Raw genomic sequence first — 17,137 nt, 5'->3', positions numbered from 1 at the left:
GAGAACAAATTAACATATGTAAAGTATGGAGAAGAGGCCCATTTATTAAGCGCTAGGTCTTGGTGAGCAGTCGTTATAACGACAGCTGTCTGTGCTCAAGCTGCTTGAGCTTGCCCGAAGGTGCCATATGGCCCTAGCTGGGTGCATGAAATTGAGAAAGTAGAGTCAAGTAAATTTGTGACAGGCAAGGCCATTTAAAGGGTAATTGTTAAACTCTGAATTATGACAATTTTTTTTTTAAAGAGACTCTAAAACTTTCAAGACTGCATTTATTTGTCTGTAGAAGATAGCCCTGGGCCAGCCTTTTCACTTTGCATACTTGAGGGAACCTGAAACAGAAGAGAGCCCATCGTAAATGGCTAACAGACAGTTTAAAAACAAACAAAAAATTAGTTAGTAATCAAAGATGTTTACATTTAAAGATACCATTTTTTGTCCATTACAATTCTATCATTTTAATAGATCTCATCGTTGGCAAGGATATGAAGGGCTTGGCACTCTTACATAGCTGGTAGTATTATAAACTGGAACCAAGTGGGACTTCCCTGGTGGTGCAGTGATTAAGAATCCGCCTGCCAATGCAGGGGACAACGGGTTCGAGCCTTGGTCTGGGAAGATCCCACATGCTGTGGAGCAACTAAGCCCGTGCGCCAAAACTACTGATCCTGCGCTCTAGAGCCCGCAAGCCGCAGCTACTGAGCCCGCGTGCCACAACTACTGAGGCTGCGCTCTAGAGCCTGTGAGCCACAATTACTGAAGCCCACACGCCTACAGCCCGTGCTCCGCAACAAGAGAAGCCACCGCAATGAGAATCCTGTGCACCGCAACGAAGAGTAGCCCCTGCTTGCTGCAACTAGAGAAAGCCCGCGCACAGCAACAAAGACCCAGTGCAGCCAAAAATATATAAATAAGTAAATAAATTTACGTAAAAAAAAAAAATTGGCACCAAGTCACAGATTGTACCTACCTGTGACTCAGTTCTACTTCTGGGAATCTATCCTAAAAACAAAATGAAACACAAAAAAGAGCTAAACACATCAGGTTGAGAACAAAAAACTGAAAACAAATGTCCAACAATTAGAAAACTGTCCCATTTAATGAACCATTAAAACTTGTTATAAAGACTATATAATAACCTCCAAACATGCCAATGATAGAATAAGAAAACAACATACAATGTTATACACCTTATGATAATTTCTTAATTCAGTTGTAGGAAAAAATTTTGCCAGCATAGTAGTAGATTTCTATCTGTGGCTTTTTTAAGATGGTAAGATCACCCTGGGCTTCTCAATTTTCTGAAATCTCAACTTAAATCCATGAGCTAAAAAAATAAAGTCACTCAAATCCTGGTCAGGCACTTCAGAAATGGAAACCTGGATGTATATTAATATGAAATACTGCAAGCAAATGCTTTAATTTAGCTTTAAAAAACATTTATTTACTTCCTAGTCCACTCATTTACATTTCAAGGGTGAGCTCTGTTAGAATGAAAGACCATTAAAAGGTTTAACACTATTTCCCCACATCTCCCAGGCCCAACCCTTTGTCCACACACTGGATGTTGGGCCAGTTACTTAACTTCATTCCTTAGTTTCCTGACATGTAAAATGGGCAAAACTGTTTGTACGTCACAGGACAGTTATGAAAATTAAATAGGTTATTACGTATAAACTGCCAGGAATAGTGCCTGGCACAAAGTAAGTATCAATATCTATTGTTTCTGATCTTGAACAAGTCTTTTCACAATACATGTCATCAAGCTTTCTTTTTTTTGAGTTCAAATTTAGCTTTAGAAGTTTTATTTAAAAATTTTAAAACTTTTTACACAACCAGAATGTTCTAAACCTAGAAGACAATTCATGTATTGCTGTGTTTACCTAGAAGGTTAAAGGATAATTTCATCTTATCAGCCTACAGTCCAGTGTATTACAGATTGTTGTCTTAGTTTCTTTTCTTTTTTTAAGTTAGCTGGGAAATTCCAGGATTGTAATATTTAAGTATCGGAATACAAAAACTCGAAGTTTATTGATGTCTTACTCTCACAGTTCACTTAAAAATGTTGGCCTCATCTAAGTCAAGGAGTTGAAGGTCCAAGAAGAAGGGCGTCTGAGGAATAGACACCCAGCCTGCAGTTCAGCAACTTTACTAAGGTGGGTGTAACTCCTGCTGTTGGTTGTGTAGCTGGATAATCTGACATACTATCCAGTGTACCCTTCCCTCCACCCACTGAGTCAAGGCTGGGGGGGTGGAGTGACGGGGCGGGAAGGGATGGATAGATACCGGCCAGAAGTCCTCAGAGTTCATTTCCAAGCTTAACAACAGTCTGAAAAGCAAGACTCTCATTTGAAAGAGGCCAACTTTGTCGAAAGGGAGAGCTCAGATGGCTGCTCATGGGGTGTCACAGTGCAGGGAGGAGGCAAGATATGCCAGCAGAAAGCCTACCACAACCGAGACGGAGATGAGATTGAAACAGCGGGAGGTGGTTCCTCAGGGAGGACGGACCAGTGTGTAGAAGCTGCCTGACCCCTGGGAAGGGTCCTGTACTGTGCCATCCCGGCCTTGACCAGGGGACAGGGGAGAGTTCCAAAGGTAACAGAACCCAGGAAAGGCAAAGTAGAGTCTGAGGAAAGCAAGGATCAGTACCCACTTCTCAGGATACAGTCTCTCAGAGGAGCTGGTGAGCACTGGCTGAGGGACATCCTTAGGAACATGGGCCTGAGGGCAGCCATACAGCCCATCTGGAGCGGGAAGGCTGGGGATACGAGAAGAGGCCTGGGTTCTGAATGGCGTGGCTTAGACAAGAGAAGCCACAGGGGGGCCATGGACACCCACAGCGGATGTCAGCTCAACCACACCCAAGATCAGGGGCCAGAGAACTAGCTGGGCCAGAGGTGGGGCAACACACGAGGCTCCCACCACAGCCTCTGGAGTGTACACACTCCTCACGGTACCAGAGGAGGAGCAGAGGGAGGAGGGAGATCACTTAGGAGGCAAAGGAGCCCCCACACGGAATATTCTGAACGCTGAACTGACTCTGCTTTACTCAAAGAAGACAGGCCTTAACGGGGCAAGATAAAGAGTTCTCCCACCATCTGCGTCATAAGGGGTTCTCAAGAACAAGTGGAGAACAGTGTAGAAAGTAAAGTGGCATTTCTTCCCATCTAAACTGTGCTCTCATTGTTAATACTGCTTCAGTGTGTGAAAGTCCAGCCAGGACCCAGAGATCAGAATCCAGCCTTGTGGCCACAGCCTCACTGCCTCCTGTCTGGAGGGAAAGCCACACAGATGATCTTACAGCAAATGAAGCTCATTCTGAGCAAGGCTTTGGCCACAAAGCCCCATGTGGTCTGTCTCCTCTCCTGGGGACCTGGCCCAAGTAGCATGAGGCAGGGGGACTCTGCCCCTCGGCGCCTCTCACCTCAGAGCAACCCCAGTGAGGCAGGTGCCCCAGGCCTGTCTTCTACACCAGAGGTACTGGAAGGACGACTCCTGGAGGGAAAAACCTTCCAAAAAGGAAGAGAGCGATCCAAAGAGGACCGGAAGAGTTCTGAACGATAATTGAGTCGTATTTCTAATCCCTTTACCCTCCCACTAAAAGATCTACATTTAATACTGTGTCTTTGGCGTACATTTTATCCCTGATCTGCTCTGGATAGCCCCGGAATTAGAACAGGGGAGAAGGTGGCAGGTGGGAGGATACACTGACCTCCCTCAGGGGCGGGTTTATGTGGTCCGAGCATTTGGTGGTTTTCTGCTGACCCAAAGGAGCTGTCTGTCTCCAGGGAGGTCCCACAGCACATCAGAGAAGTCCTGCCTCTAAGGACGCTCTCAGAGAAGGGTCTTTGAGAGATCCTTCCATCCAATTCTTGCCATTCTCTTCCTTGTTCATGTGGGACCAATGAGGTGGATCTTTCATAAAACTCATATAAATAATCCCTCCAAAAGTCCACAAGAATAGATGAGCACTAACTTCAATTTATTTAATCACCAGACCCATTATGTGTCAGACAAATGGAAATTGCTGGCTTTCTCAAATGACTCTCAGCTCACTGACAGACCCAGGAGCACATACCACATAGAGATCTCCTCAAACACACCAAGCTTCACGTCACACACACTCACATGCATACACACAGACAAAACCCACTTCCATGATTGATTCAATCTTTTGTCCCCATAGAAAAATCTGAGTTACGACAAAAGAAATCTCCCTGTCTTATTTTCACAAAGAAATAAGGATGTGTCTTCCCTGTAACATTTTCTTCTTACTTGATCAGATTGGGCCTTAAGGGTCTTCCTTGGGTGCTGGTTGGAGCTCTTCCTAAGTAGCTGTAGCCTGGGGAACACCCCACCAGAGGTGGCATCACTCCAAAGTTAGATGGATCCTGTCCTGCGTGCACCACATCTCACCTTCCCAAAGTTCCAGACAGAATGACCAGCATTCATATCATCAGAGCACCAACCCCTAAACCCCCGAAGTTCAGAAAACGATAACGTCCCAGAGCCAAATGCAACCACTCGTGCAGCCTTTCCTCTGTGCCCAGTGCCCTTGGTCCATACGGCAAAATTAAATGCCTACACTGGAGATGCAGCATGAGGGGGTGGGGACTGACCAACCAAAGAGCACCTACCCCATCAAAAGGGAAGTTCAATTGTTTAAAACTCATCAGAATATGCCCACTAGGCCACAAGTAAATACTGGGGCAGATAAAAGTGATTCCCAAGGATAAGCCTAGACCTACCCCCTGTCCCGCCACACACACACACACACACACACACACACGCTCTACTATGGTGGAATTCTTGCTACCACACATAACCACTACCTGGAGGAAATGTGAGATGGAAGACAGAACATAGTGCTTCAGGGCTTTCTCAGGAAGCTAATAAATTCATCCCAACTAGCCAGACCATCTCATTTCAGAGCTTAAATTGCTATTAGAAGAAATGTCCCCAGTGGTTAATTTCACACACAGATGACCACAGCCTGAAGGAGGGGTCGAGGAAATCTACCACCCACCAGGCTTCCTTCTCTCAGAAACTCTTTCCAAGGAACGCTCCCATGACAGGCCAAAATTCAGAGGTGTATAATGGCGGCACACCCAGGTCCCGTAACAGGCACCTACGTTCATGCATATAACGCTTTCCAGAGCTCCTCTGGCCCCAGCACAACTGGCATCTCACTTCAACACTGAGGGGGTTCTGTGTCCAGGGACACAGTCTCTACAGGATGACAGGCAACTCTGAGCAAAATTCAGAGCCTTGCATCATGTGAAATGCCCAAGCCATAGCCACGGTGACAAATAGAAGGAATAAACAATGGTGGGTTAGTGAACATCTTGCCACCCAGTAATGTCTAATCCCAAAAGAACAAAATCCTACACCTTGAAAGTCCAATTTTAAACAAGCCTCCCTGGACCTTGACATTAATCCCTATCCCTACCGAGGCCAGATGCATGGCTGGCCCACGTCCTCTCCATCCACACACACACTTATTTGCTGATTCAGTCCCCAAGTGAACCCGCTCTGGCCCGAGCAGTTCATCTCCCGTCCTGCCATCAGCAGATTCTTATGTGCTTCACTGGGGATTTTGCCTCTCAGGAATGTTGTTGATATTGCACAGCCTTTTCTGACCACACCCCCAAGTCCCTCCAAATGCCCATCTCTACCAGCACCAGATTCCACTCCTCAGAGATCCTCTCCAAGAGCAGGAAGAAGGGTGCCATTCCTGCAAACTGAAGCTGGAGGGGACCTGCCTCCCAAATCCTGAGCCCCTCTGTATATGAGCATTTCAGTCCAATGTGCCACATCGGCTGTCCCCAGGTCTCCAGTTAGGGTATCTGGGCAGATCCTGAAACCCTATGTAGTTGCCCTTCAAATAAATGGGAATGACCCCTTATGACGATTGTTTGGCAAATAGAGACCAGTCTGAGCTTTGTTTCCTTGGCCCCTTTATCTTGATCCATCCTAGAGAGGGTTATCATGGAGGGGCAGCCTGTCATGGGTGTTGTTATGGGCTGAACTGTGGTCCCCAAAATACAATGGAAGTCCTAACCCCCAGTACCTGTGACTGTATTTGGAGTTAGGACCCTTAAAGAGGTGATTAAGTTAAAATGAGGCCATTAGGGTGGGCCCTAATCCAATCTGACTGGTGTCCTTATAAGAGGAGGAAATTTGGACACATAGAGGAGAGACACCAGGGCAAGCACACACCCAGGAAAGGCCATCTGCAAGCCAAGGAGAGAGGCCTCAGAAGAAACCAAACTTGCCAACACCTTGATGTTAGACTTCCAGCCTCCAGAACTGTGAGAAATAAATGTCTGCTGTTTAAGCCACTCAGTCTGTGTACTTTGTTACGGCAGCTCTAGCAAACCAACTACAGGTACTAAAGCCCAAGAGGGGTAAGGAGAACAGCCATGCAGGGAGGAGATGGTATGGAGATGGGAGGTGAGTTACCCACTGGATGTCCTTGAAGAAAGTGATTCCAAGGCTGGAAAAGTACAAGATGCTCGAGCTTGGACCATCTTCTGCCAGAAAGGAAGTGATCAAAGAATGATGGTGACATTCAAGTGGAAAGGCAGCCCACTTACAAGGGCTGTCACTGGCCACAATGAGGACAGTTTGAGTAACAAAATAAGTCATGATATTATATGATGATGTAATAATCCACTGAATGGAAAACCACATGTCTATAGTATTAAAAAGTTAATATAGAAACAACCAAAATGTTCTACAATAATCATTAAACTGTGGCACATCCATCCCATGAACTAATACTCACCAATAAAAAGGCAGAACAGACTACTGATACAATAACTTGGATGATTTAAAGCACATTGTGAAAAATAAATAAAGCACATTGTGCTGAGTTTAAAAAGGCCAGTCTCTAAAGGTTTTGCACTGTATGATTCCACTTATACAAAATTCTTAAAATGATAAATTAGAGAGATGGAGACCAGATTAGTGATTGCAGGGGTTAGGGAGAGTGGAGGAGTAGGGGTAGTGGGTGGGTGTGACTATAAAGGGTAGCATGTGGGACAGCTTTATGGTGATGGTTCCACAAAACTACATATGCAATAAAATGACATGGAGGGCTTCCCTGGTGGCGCAGTGGTTGAGAGTCCGCCTGCCAATGCAGGGGACGTGGGTTCGTGCCCCAGTCCGGGACGATCCCACATGCCGTGGAACGGCTGGGCCCGTGAGCCATGGCCACTGAGCCTGCGCGTCCGGAGCCTGTGCTCCGCAACGGGAGAGGCCACAACAGTGAGAGGCCCGCGTACCGCAAAAAAATAAAATAAAATAAAAATGACATGGAACTATACACACATAATACCAATATCGACTTTCTGGTTTTGATATTGTACTATAGTTACATAAGATGCAGCCATAGGGGGAAACTGAGTTAAAGGCAATATTGGACTTCTCTGTCGCAAAATAAAAAGTTTAATAGAATGTTTGATGGGGCTTCCCTGGTGGTCCAGTGGCTAAGACTCGGCACTCCCAATGCAGGGGACCTGGGTTCAATCCCTGTTCAGGGAACTAGATCCCACATGACGCAACTAAAAGATCCCCCATGCCGCAACTAAGACCAGGCCCAGCCAAATAAATAAATATTTTAAAAATAAAACAATAGATATCACTTTAAGAAAAAAAATAGAATGTTTGATGAATAATGAGATCTCTAGATAATTTCAAAGCACCTTCGCACAAAATACAGATTAATTACAAAAGAAAAGGTCTAACTTTAAAGTGGAAAGGCCTGGAAGTCACTACGTTAAGCACATGATCAAAGTGAATATCCTTAGTAATGGGACAAATCAAAATCTGCCCCCCTTTGATAGGGTGCAATGAGTAGAAAACCACAGCACTTCCATATTGCTGCCAAAGATGCATATCTGAATCTAATCAGGAGGAAATAGGCAAGCCCGGATCAAGAAACATTCTACAAAACAACTGGCCTGTAATCTTCAGATGTGTCCAGGTCATAAAAATTACCTGAAGACCAAGGAATTTTTCCAGGTAAAAGGAGGCAAAAGGCAAGGGACAACTAAACGCAATGCATGATTCTTAACTGGGTCCTTTTGCTAGAAAGGACATTTCAAGACTGTTGGCGCTACTTGAATGGGGCCTGAGGATTACATGACTGTAATGCCACATAATCTCCTGATTTAATGGCTGCACTGTGGTCATACAGGTGAACGTCCCCATTTCCCATTTGAAGGAAATGCATGCTGACGTCATTAGGGGCGATGGCCATCAGGTTGGCAAATTACTCTCAAATGGATCAGGGAAAAAGTTCTTTGTACTATACTTGCAACTTTTCTTAAGTTGATTTTTTTCAGAATAAATGTTTTTAATTTTTTAAATGAATGATCTGAATGTCAAAGAATGAGAAACCCCTGACAAAACTGATGAAATCCTAAAATCCTTCTGCAAAAACTGGCACTCTTTACCTTCAGGCCTTGGAAGTCACACTTGACAGAAGTTATACACATACGTAAAAAATCTCAAATACGTGATTCTCTGTTCATTCTAAGAATTAGCACACTCTTCCAATTAACACCTTAGACGTGGTTAGCTAAAAGACTAAAAATTGAGTGTTGTGTTCCCTTTTTAAAACATTTCCAGCCAGAACTTTCCTGTTTCCTACTAGAAAATGATGGTCCCCACTTTAAATCAAGTTACCATAAATTGGCAAATTCAATGATCAATTATCCTTGGAAAAGCAGGACTTCCGTTGTACATCCTTGGCGCTGGCACAGGCCTGCTCTGTACCAGGCCCAAGGGGACTGGCTGGAAGGACTAGCCAGGCACCTCACTGTGAGAATGACATGGTGATGCCTACCTGATAGGGACCAGTGAGGATTAAGTGCAAGCAAGATTCTTGCCTTAATATCTAACACACTAAAACCACATTTGGGGAAGCATTACCATTACTAACTTAGACAGCCAGGTTCAAGGTTCAGTTCACTCTTCTCCTTTTCAGTTTCGCTCTTTGTTCTCAGTCATTCCCTGTCAGCTCATGTAATAGAATAGGAATTCTGTATCCTAAGAGTTGACTGGAGAGGGAAGTTTTAAATCTCAAGTGGCCAGAACTGGAAAATCTAGACTGAGCATGTGCACAAGTGGGATCCTTAGAAAACAGTAATCAAATCAGAAACGAGGCCAGCCAGTCAGCAGAGAGCCTGTAAGACCTCAAACCACAGCGGGGCATTGGCAAGAGCCAAGTGAGAAAACCCAGACCACTTGTTGCAAACAGAATGACAATGCCTGGGGCCCATTGTTGACTGCTCACCAATCAGTACTGACTGCTTCAGAAAGAGAAAAGCAAGTACCGTATGCTAACACATATATATGGGATCTAAAAAAAAAAAAAAAAAAGGTCATGAAGAACCTAGGGGCAGGACGGGAATAAAGATGCAGACCTACTAGAGAATGGACTTGAGGATATGGGGAGGGGGGAGGGTAAGCTGTGACAAAGTGAGAGAGTGGCATGGACATATATACACTACCAAATGTAAAACCGATAGCTAGTGGGAAGCAGCCGCATAGCACAGGGAGATCAGCTCGGTGCTTTGTGACCACCTAGAGGGGTAGGATAGGGAGGGTGGGAGGGAGGGAGACGCAAGAGGGAAGAGATATGGGGATATATGTAGAGCTGGTTCACTTTGCTATAAAGCAGAAACTAACACACAATTGTAAAGCAATTATACTCCAATAAAGATGTTAAAAAATAAATACTGATTGCTCATGGCGTGGCAAGCAGACTTAATAAAGTCCAAGTGAACACTGACATGCCAGGTACTATGCTAGACACTCTGCTGACATGATGTCATTTGAACCTCACAGTTACCTTATGTAGGTACAATTATCATTCCCATTCTACAGATGGGGAAACTGACGGTTGGAAAATTTTAGCAGCTCACTCAAGGTCACACCGCAAACAAGTGGTAAAACCAGGGTTTGAACGTCAGCATTCTGTCTCCAGAGCCTGCACTCAACTGATCTTCTAAACCGCCTCCCACCACCACCCATCATTTGTTACTCCACGGCCCCCACTGTTCCTTATACCACGCTGAGCAACTTGCTTAGTCCCAGACTCCTGCAAGCCTTTCTTGTTTCAGCAGCAATCGTGTTGGAGGATGGAACAAGGGGTCTTGCTTGTGTAACACTGAGACACAGCCAGAGCAAAACGTCCACTCTCTAGACTTGGAGAAGCAGACTGCTCCAGGCAATGGCTTCCTTAGTTTGGCAAGGTAATAAGTGATAATGTTACAATAAACCCCTTTGTTATTACTTAGAAAACTGTGTCTTCCAACAAGGCCAACTTAAAAACAAATGCGCGTGTGTGAGTGCGCATGTGTGTGAGTGAGCGTGTGTGTACATGGGATCACCATTCAGCTTTATGGAGGGCAAGCTACTTCTTTTTCTGGAGACCTCAGAATCCGGAAAACCTTTTGATGTATTAATTAGGGTCGTAAAAAATTAAGCTTAGGTCCCTATTGGGTGATTTTGGAGGAGTTGCCTTCCCCTTGAGCAGCTTTCCAATTAACTTGGGAGCATAATAACAGACCTTTCAAACTAGCAAACTCACCTCCCCACCTAGGTACTTTCACACAATGATCTTGTTTCAATCATGTTTTAACATGGAAAATATCTCATGCCCAAGGGATGCATTATGAGTTTTTGGACATCAACATGACTAAGAAGAAACACTTCACCAGACTCCTGGCTGGAGAGATAACTCCCATTGTAGACATCGCCCCCTGGCGACAAGTGTGTGCCAACTCACCATTGCCGCCATCTGCCCAGGACCCTTCCTCCTCATTCTTCAAGCCCACAGCACAACTGGCGTGTGGTATATTTCTCGATAGCTCTCTAGCCAAGGACATATGTGGTTCAGAAGTATTGTTGCTACAGTTCTGATGATCTGGGTCTTGTTTCTAGAAACCATATTTAGTTGTCAAACAGTATGACAGATTTTAAAGATTTAAATCAATATATTTCAAAGTTCTAATGTACGAAATTGTATTTAAGTAATGAGGGCAATGCTTAAGTTATTATGGAAAGAAAATCATTGCTCAACAGACTGTATTTTGTTCTACTATAACCTTAAAATGTTGTGTGATTGGCAACTGCATTAAAAAGACTATAGCATGGGACAGATTCTATGTTTTATAATGAATGCAGCACAAAACAAAGCACTTCTGCTAGACAATTCACATGCAAGAAAAAACTAAGGCAGCCACCTGCACCTGTCCAGGTATTACGACCATGCCACAACCCAGCCATCCAGTTTGGCCAGTAGGACAATCCATTCCCACCACTGCAAAATGTATCCTCCCAGTAGTCACGTAATTAGGACTAGCAGACAAGAGGAAGAAAACTAAAAAGTACCATTATACACGTGGCTATTTCTGCCCTAAGTTCCTAGAATGAATATGCTTCTCTTCTCTCTACTATCTGTCCTCTTTTGTCCCTAAACAGGATCACATAGCTAATTAGAAAAGGCCTTCATGGATCTAACAACTGTTGTTCTTCCATCCTTTTGATTCTTCTCTCCAGGCTCAGACTTCCAAGTTGAATGAGCTTGAAGTCTGCCACTTCCCTCTGCTTGGATTTCAGATATTTACCACCCACATACCCTCAACGCACAGCAAGGTGACTTCCAGCCACCCCGGCCCCCCTGCAGCTTCTCAAACGACTTCCCATGCTCACATTCCCAAGATGCCCCCTCCCTGATTGTAGGACCCCATCTTGCTTCTCCACCTGCCCCTCTCTGATGGCTCCTCCTTTAGCGCTCATTTCTAAGGCCTCTTCTCTCTTCATAGTTTACCTCCTCTGACGACTAACCCATTTTCAAGCCTTCTGCATTTGCCTCTCCATAGAATGAGCCCATGAAACCAGCCCACACCTTCCACTGCCTAATGGACACCCCTGAGCTATGTGCCCCGGTAATGGTTGTGACATCATGGTGCCTCACAGTTTACAAAGCAGGTTCACTTGTGTCATCCCACTGGATGGTCACGAAACCCCATGAGATCAGCATCACCAGGAAATCAATGAGCTCTCCGGCAGGGTTGCCCCTCAGGGAGGGCCTCTCCCAAGGGACATCCCTCTTCCTTTCTGTGTCCTGCCTGAGGTGCGTCCTGCTGAAGGAAAGCGCTGCCGTAGAGAGGGTTTAAGGAAACTCCTCTCATGCCCCTGCTGTCAAAGTCCCAGTAAAGGCTAAGCAGTTCGGAGCTAGATGCCCTGGACAGCAACAGGAGGTAGGGATACAGATGGCCAGGAACTTGGCTCCAAAGCTTGCACAGACCTAGATTCAGACTCCAGTTCTGACATTTCTTAGCTGTGTGGACTTTACCTGTATTTTGGCATCTTCTTCAGTAAAACCAGGGTCATAAATAGGTCAAAGGACTGTATAAACTAACTAGAACGGACACATCAATTGTCTGGCACCTAGACAGGGCTCAATAAACGGTGGGTATCGCTGTTCTAACTTCTTAAACCTTTACCTCAGAGTCTTTGGCTCCTTCCAAAACATCACTGAGAACTTGTATGTATTCAGCTGCACCTTTGAGGATATCAACTTTGCTAGGCTTCCTGCTTTGGGGAAGAAATGGCACCAGCGTCTTCAGTTTGGCAAAACCACGGTTGAGATTTTTTATCTGGAAAGCAAAAAGGCACAGTGACACACAGGAAGCTAACTTGTAAGGCATCCCCCCAAACCACGGAAGGCGGTTGTGAGGGCTCGTTTCCACAGCTCTCTTGTCTGGGCGGGGAATCTAGGCAGGCACGTGCCGAAGAGCCATCGCTCCACTGGCAGTACACTTCCTGGCAAGGGGAGAGGGAGGGGCATGAACCTGGCAGCAGGGATGGATGGACTGGGAGGCGTGTCTAGGTCCACACAGACCTCCTTCTCTTCCTCTGAGAGCATCCCCACTGCAAGGTAGAGGCGGGCTGGGTAGTGGTTAAAAGCTCTGAGTCAGTACCTCAGGATTTAAAACCCAACTCTACCATTTAGCTTTACAAAACTGTGTAGGATACTTCATATCGCCAAGCCTTGGTCTGTTTACCTGCAAAGTGGAAAATACTCCCCTTGTTGTGGTGTAGCTTTTTTTATGGTGATTAAGTGACATAATTACACACCAAACACTTCCTCCTGGCACACAGAAAGTCTTCAATAAGTTGTACTAACGATAATGAATAAACTGTACAAACACTCGTCTATTCAGGTACTGTGCCAGCAACTCTTCAACCTCTTTCCCAGCGGAGTTGATGATATAGAGTCCAGAGAGTCTGCGCGTTGGCAAGACTTGAAAAGTAGAATGAAGAGCCTTTTTTCCTTCATCTCCAGGGTCTAATTACTTGGCTCTGAAGGCCTAGAATTCTGATGATCAACCCCCCGCTGGAGGACTCAGGCCCTCGAAGAACCGGTTCCCACTACACCATGAAGCCAATATACTCACTCACTTATATTGAGAGCTCTCTCCTACCCCACATCAAAGTGGGCAAAGGACATAGTCAGCCCATTCACAGCAGAATACAGTGAATGTATTTCATAAGTTTACTGGTCATAATGTATTTCATAAGTTTATTGGTCATAAGTTTCAATAAACTTATGAAAATATTCAACTTTAATAATCAAAGAACTACAAATTAAAACAGAAATTAGATACCATTTTTCATGTACCAAGGTGGTAACATTTTTGTTTTGATTATTGTACCCAGCATAGGGGATGGAAAAAGGGAACAGTCCTATAGCCTGCAAAAGGGGATAAAAATTAATAAACTTTTCTAGAAAGCAATTGGGCAACCTGTATCAAAAGTCACAAGATCGTTTATATCCCAGTAATTCCACTTCTACTGTTTTGCTCTACAGCAATTATCAGACATGGGCATAGATCTATGTACCAGTAAAAAGCTGCAAAAAATCATATATGCCCAACACTAGGAGACTGAATAAGTAACAGTCCATTTATATGTTGGACTATGCAGTCAAAAGCTGCTCTGCCTAGAATATGAGGAAATGCTTTTGATAACGTTAAGAGAAAAAAATACAAAGATATGTACTAAACCATAGCAACTTTGTAAGATTATGAATACGCACAAATATAAGTAGAAAAAAGACTAGGAGGATATACACAAGAATGATAGTTCATGGTAGTTATATTTGCATTGTGGGTGTTTCCATTCCCTATTCAGTCATTTCTCTGTCTTCCAGGTGTACTAATTTCATCATTATAAAGAAAACTAAGGTCATTAGTTTTAAAATAGTAGGTAACACCAGGACCCATTCTCTGCAGAAAGCAATTCCTTCCTGGTGGGGAAAGCCCAACTTAAAATGCAAAATATCGGATCAGAATCTTGTTTGAGAGCCACATCAACACATCAGATCACAGGGTTATCATAAAGGGCTCCCAACTTTCCCTTAAGTCTTCTACACCTGCTTGGTCCTTTCTCCTCACGCCCGTACCCAAACAAAGCTCCGAGCTGATTGACTGGGGCTACGTTTCTAAAGGGCCCAGGAGTGTGCAGGAACAGCCCCCAGCAGAACTTCCTCCTCAAGTCCCAGGCCGGAATGTGCGCGCACCCTCTTCCAGCGTTCGCCCTTCCCTCTCTCGGTAGCCTCTGCAGCAGCCCGACCCAAAGACTGCAAAGGGCGGAAAGGAGACGGAATCTCACAAGTTTGGGGCCCGAGTTTAGTTAGTAATACTAAAAGCTACCAGTAGATGGCGCTCCAACTCCGCCCGAGGGACCATCCCCGCGGGTGAACCCGCGTACCCGCCAGGGTGGGAAAGATCCACTTTCTGTCCCCCGCCAGGGGTTTGAGTGGGAGTCTGGGTGCACACCCAGGCTTTGTTTAAATTCTTTGTTTAAAGTAAGGAAAAGAGTAACTTCCATTAGGCTCCCTGTGCCTCGCCCTATTTGTGCTTGGAGGCAGAGCGCTGGGAAAAGGGGACCCCAAGCACCCACCCAGCGCAGGAGGTAGTGAGACGTAAGCGCACTGCCGCCTCTGAGGGTTCAAAGCGCCTGCCAGGGGGAGACGTTTCTGAAGTGGTAAGCGGCCCCCTCGGCCTTCCCCAGACCCGCTTCCCGCACCGGTCCAGGTGGGTCGCAGGTGAGGCGCCATCCCGGCGCGGGTGGAGGCGAACACGAGCGGCCCTCGGGAGGTCGAAGTCGCCCCGGGCCCCCGGGCGGGAAGTGGGCGCCCTGGGCCCCCGAACGTGTCCGAAATGGGTGGCGGGTCTGGGGGGAGCCGGGAGAAAGGCGGCCGGGTCTCGGGACAGGGACCTCGCGGGGCCGGCGCTCACCCGCTCGCGCTCCTTGGCGTTGGCCACGCGCCGCCGCTCCAGCACCAACTGCAGGTCCTCCGTGGACGAGTAGCCGCCCGACGGCAGCCGCTTGAGCCGGCAGACGGCGGCCAACTGGGGCAACGGCCCGAACTGCTCCCGCAGCACGTCTTCCAGCACCTCGGCCGGTGGGGCCCTCAGGAGCGCCGGCGCGGCGTCCATGGCGGCGCGCGGGGGCGGGAGGCCGGGTCTTCCCGCGCGGGTACCTGGGCCACGCGGGGTCGGGGGCGGCGGCGGCCCGGCCACCTGCCCCCATTCCCCTGCGCGCCTGCGTACCTGCCCCGCCCGCTCTGGGGAAACCGCTCCGGGACGCTCGGTTCAATAAGCCCCACAGGTGATTTCCGTGGAGCCTGGATTACAGCGCTGGCTCGCAAATCGGCTGCACACTGGAGTCACCTGGGGAGTTTTAAAAAATCCACCTGCTCGGGTACCAGTCCCCCACATTCTGACTCAACCAATCTGAGTTGGGACCTGAGCGTCTGGACATGTGTACACACGTGTAGGCAAATATACATACGAACATATATACGTTTACCAGAAAAAAATTGATGGATAGGGGCTTCGCTGGTGGTGCAGTGGTTGAGAGTCCGTCTGCCGATGCAGGGGACACGGGTTCGTGCCCCGGTCCGGGAAGATTCCACATGCCACGGAGCAGCTAGGCCCGTGAGCCAAGGCCGCTGAGCCTGCGCGTCCGGAGCCTGTGCTCCGCGATGGGAGAGGCCACAACAGTGAGAGGCCCACGTACCGCAAAAAAAAAAAAAAAAAAAAAAAAAAATAGATGGATACACACAAAACGTTTTTCAATTTCATTTTGAAATAAATAAAAGTTGCAAGAGCAGAAACAAAAAGGTCCTATATCCCCTCACCTAGATTTCCCACTTAACTTTTTTCACATGTGCTCCACCACTACCTTTCTCTCTATGTGTATTCCCGTTTTCATTTTCTAAAGTTTTTCCTTAGTCTTGTCCTGTCTTCATGGCTTTGACAATTTCAGAGAGTAGAAGCCTTTCAGTGTGGAGGATGTCCCTCAACCTGGGTCTGTCCAGTGTTTCCTCATGTCCAGACCCAGGTCCTGCCCTCTTGGCAGGGACTCGATAGGAAAGATGCTGAGCTTTTCTCAGTGCCTCACATTAGGAGGCGTGATGTTGACCTGTCCCACCGCTGGCAATGTTAACTTTGATCACCCAGTCAAGGTGGTGTCTGCCAGGTTCCTTCACCATAAATTGACATTTTTTTCCCTCTTAATTGATAAATATTTTGTGAGGAGATATCCTTAGCATCCATTACTGACTCCTGCCTGAATTAACCGCCACTCTGATAACAGACAAATGGTCAGCATCCTCTTTGAGGAAGAGCTCTCCCTTCTCCCCAGTAAGTGTTTCATTTTGTGTTATGTCAGCATGAGCTCATGAATTTCTATTTTATTCAATAAGATGTAATTCATTCATATCATTTATTTTAATGCTCATACTGTCCCAGATTTGGCCTGTGGGAGCCCCTTCAAACTGGCTCCTCTGTCCTTTTGACATGACCCCTTCATTGTTTGAGCACTTACTTACTTGTGCCAAAAAGACAACATGTTCCAGGCTCATCCCGAATTCTCCTAGCCCCTGCCCTGAAATGGGTCAATTCTCCTTTTAGTGGAAGATAGAATTTAGAAACCAAGTTTGGATGTTCATTCCTTTTGGGATGTCATTACTTCTAGGCTCTTTTTGCAGACAGGAAATAGATGTATGCATGCACAGAAGCAGACGCACACATACAGCTGTATCTATCTCTAT

The 17,137-nt window shown here is 46.2% G+C and overlaps 1 protein-coding gene across 1 annotated transcript; it reads right to left on the bottom strand.

Moving 5' to 3' along the window:
* Positions 1–963: 963 nt before the first annotated feature.
* On the bottom strand, positions 964–15,518 carry FIGLA (folliculogenesis specific bHLH transcription factor). The gene is made up of 4 exons (XM_067703901.1): positions 15,318–15,518; positions 12,519–12,671; positions 10,725–10,946; positions 964–999 (listed from the first exon to the last, which is right to left on the bottom strand). Exons 1-4 carry the CDS (start codon positions 15,516–15,518, stop codon positions 964–966), a joined length of 612 nt encoding a protein of 203 aa, XP_067560002.1.
* Positions 15,519–17,137: the final 1,619 nt, after the last annotated feature.

The sequence above is a fragment of the Pseudorca crassidens genome, chromosome 14 (assembly GCF_039906515.1).
Source record: "Pseudorca crassidens isolate mPseCra1 chromosome 14, mPseCra1.hap1, whole genome shotgun sequence".
NCBI classification, from domain to species: Eukaryota; Metazoa; Chordata; class Mammalia; order Artiodactyla; family Delphinidae; genus Pseudorca; species Pseudorca crassidens.
This window is presented reverse-complemented; position numbering and strand designations above follow the sequence as displayed.

Bases quoted from the DNA above. Each gene is read 5' to 3' on its own strand.
- FIGLA (XM_067703901.1), bottom strand. From the start codon at position 15,518: ATGGACGCCGCGCCGGCGCTCCTGAGGGCCCCACCGGCCGAGGTGCTG. The intron at 12,672-15,317 runs GTGAGCGCCGGC...TTTGCTTTCCAG, and splicing joins ACGCCAAGGAGCGCGAGCGG to ATAAAAAATCTCAACCGTGG. The intron at 1,000-10,724 runs GTGAAGTGTTTC...TTTTGTTTTTAG, and splicing joins TCTCTCCAGCCAGGAGTCTG to GATAGATTCCCAGAAGTAGA.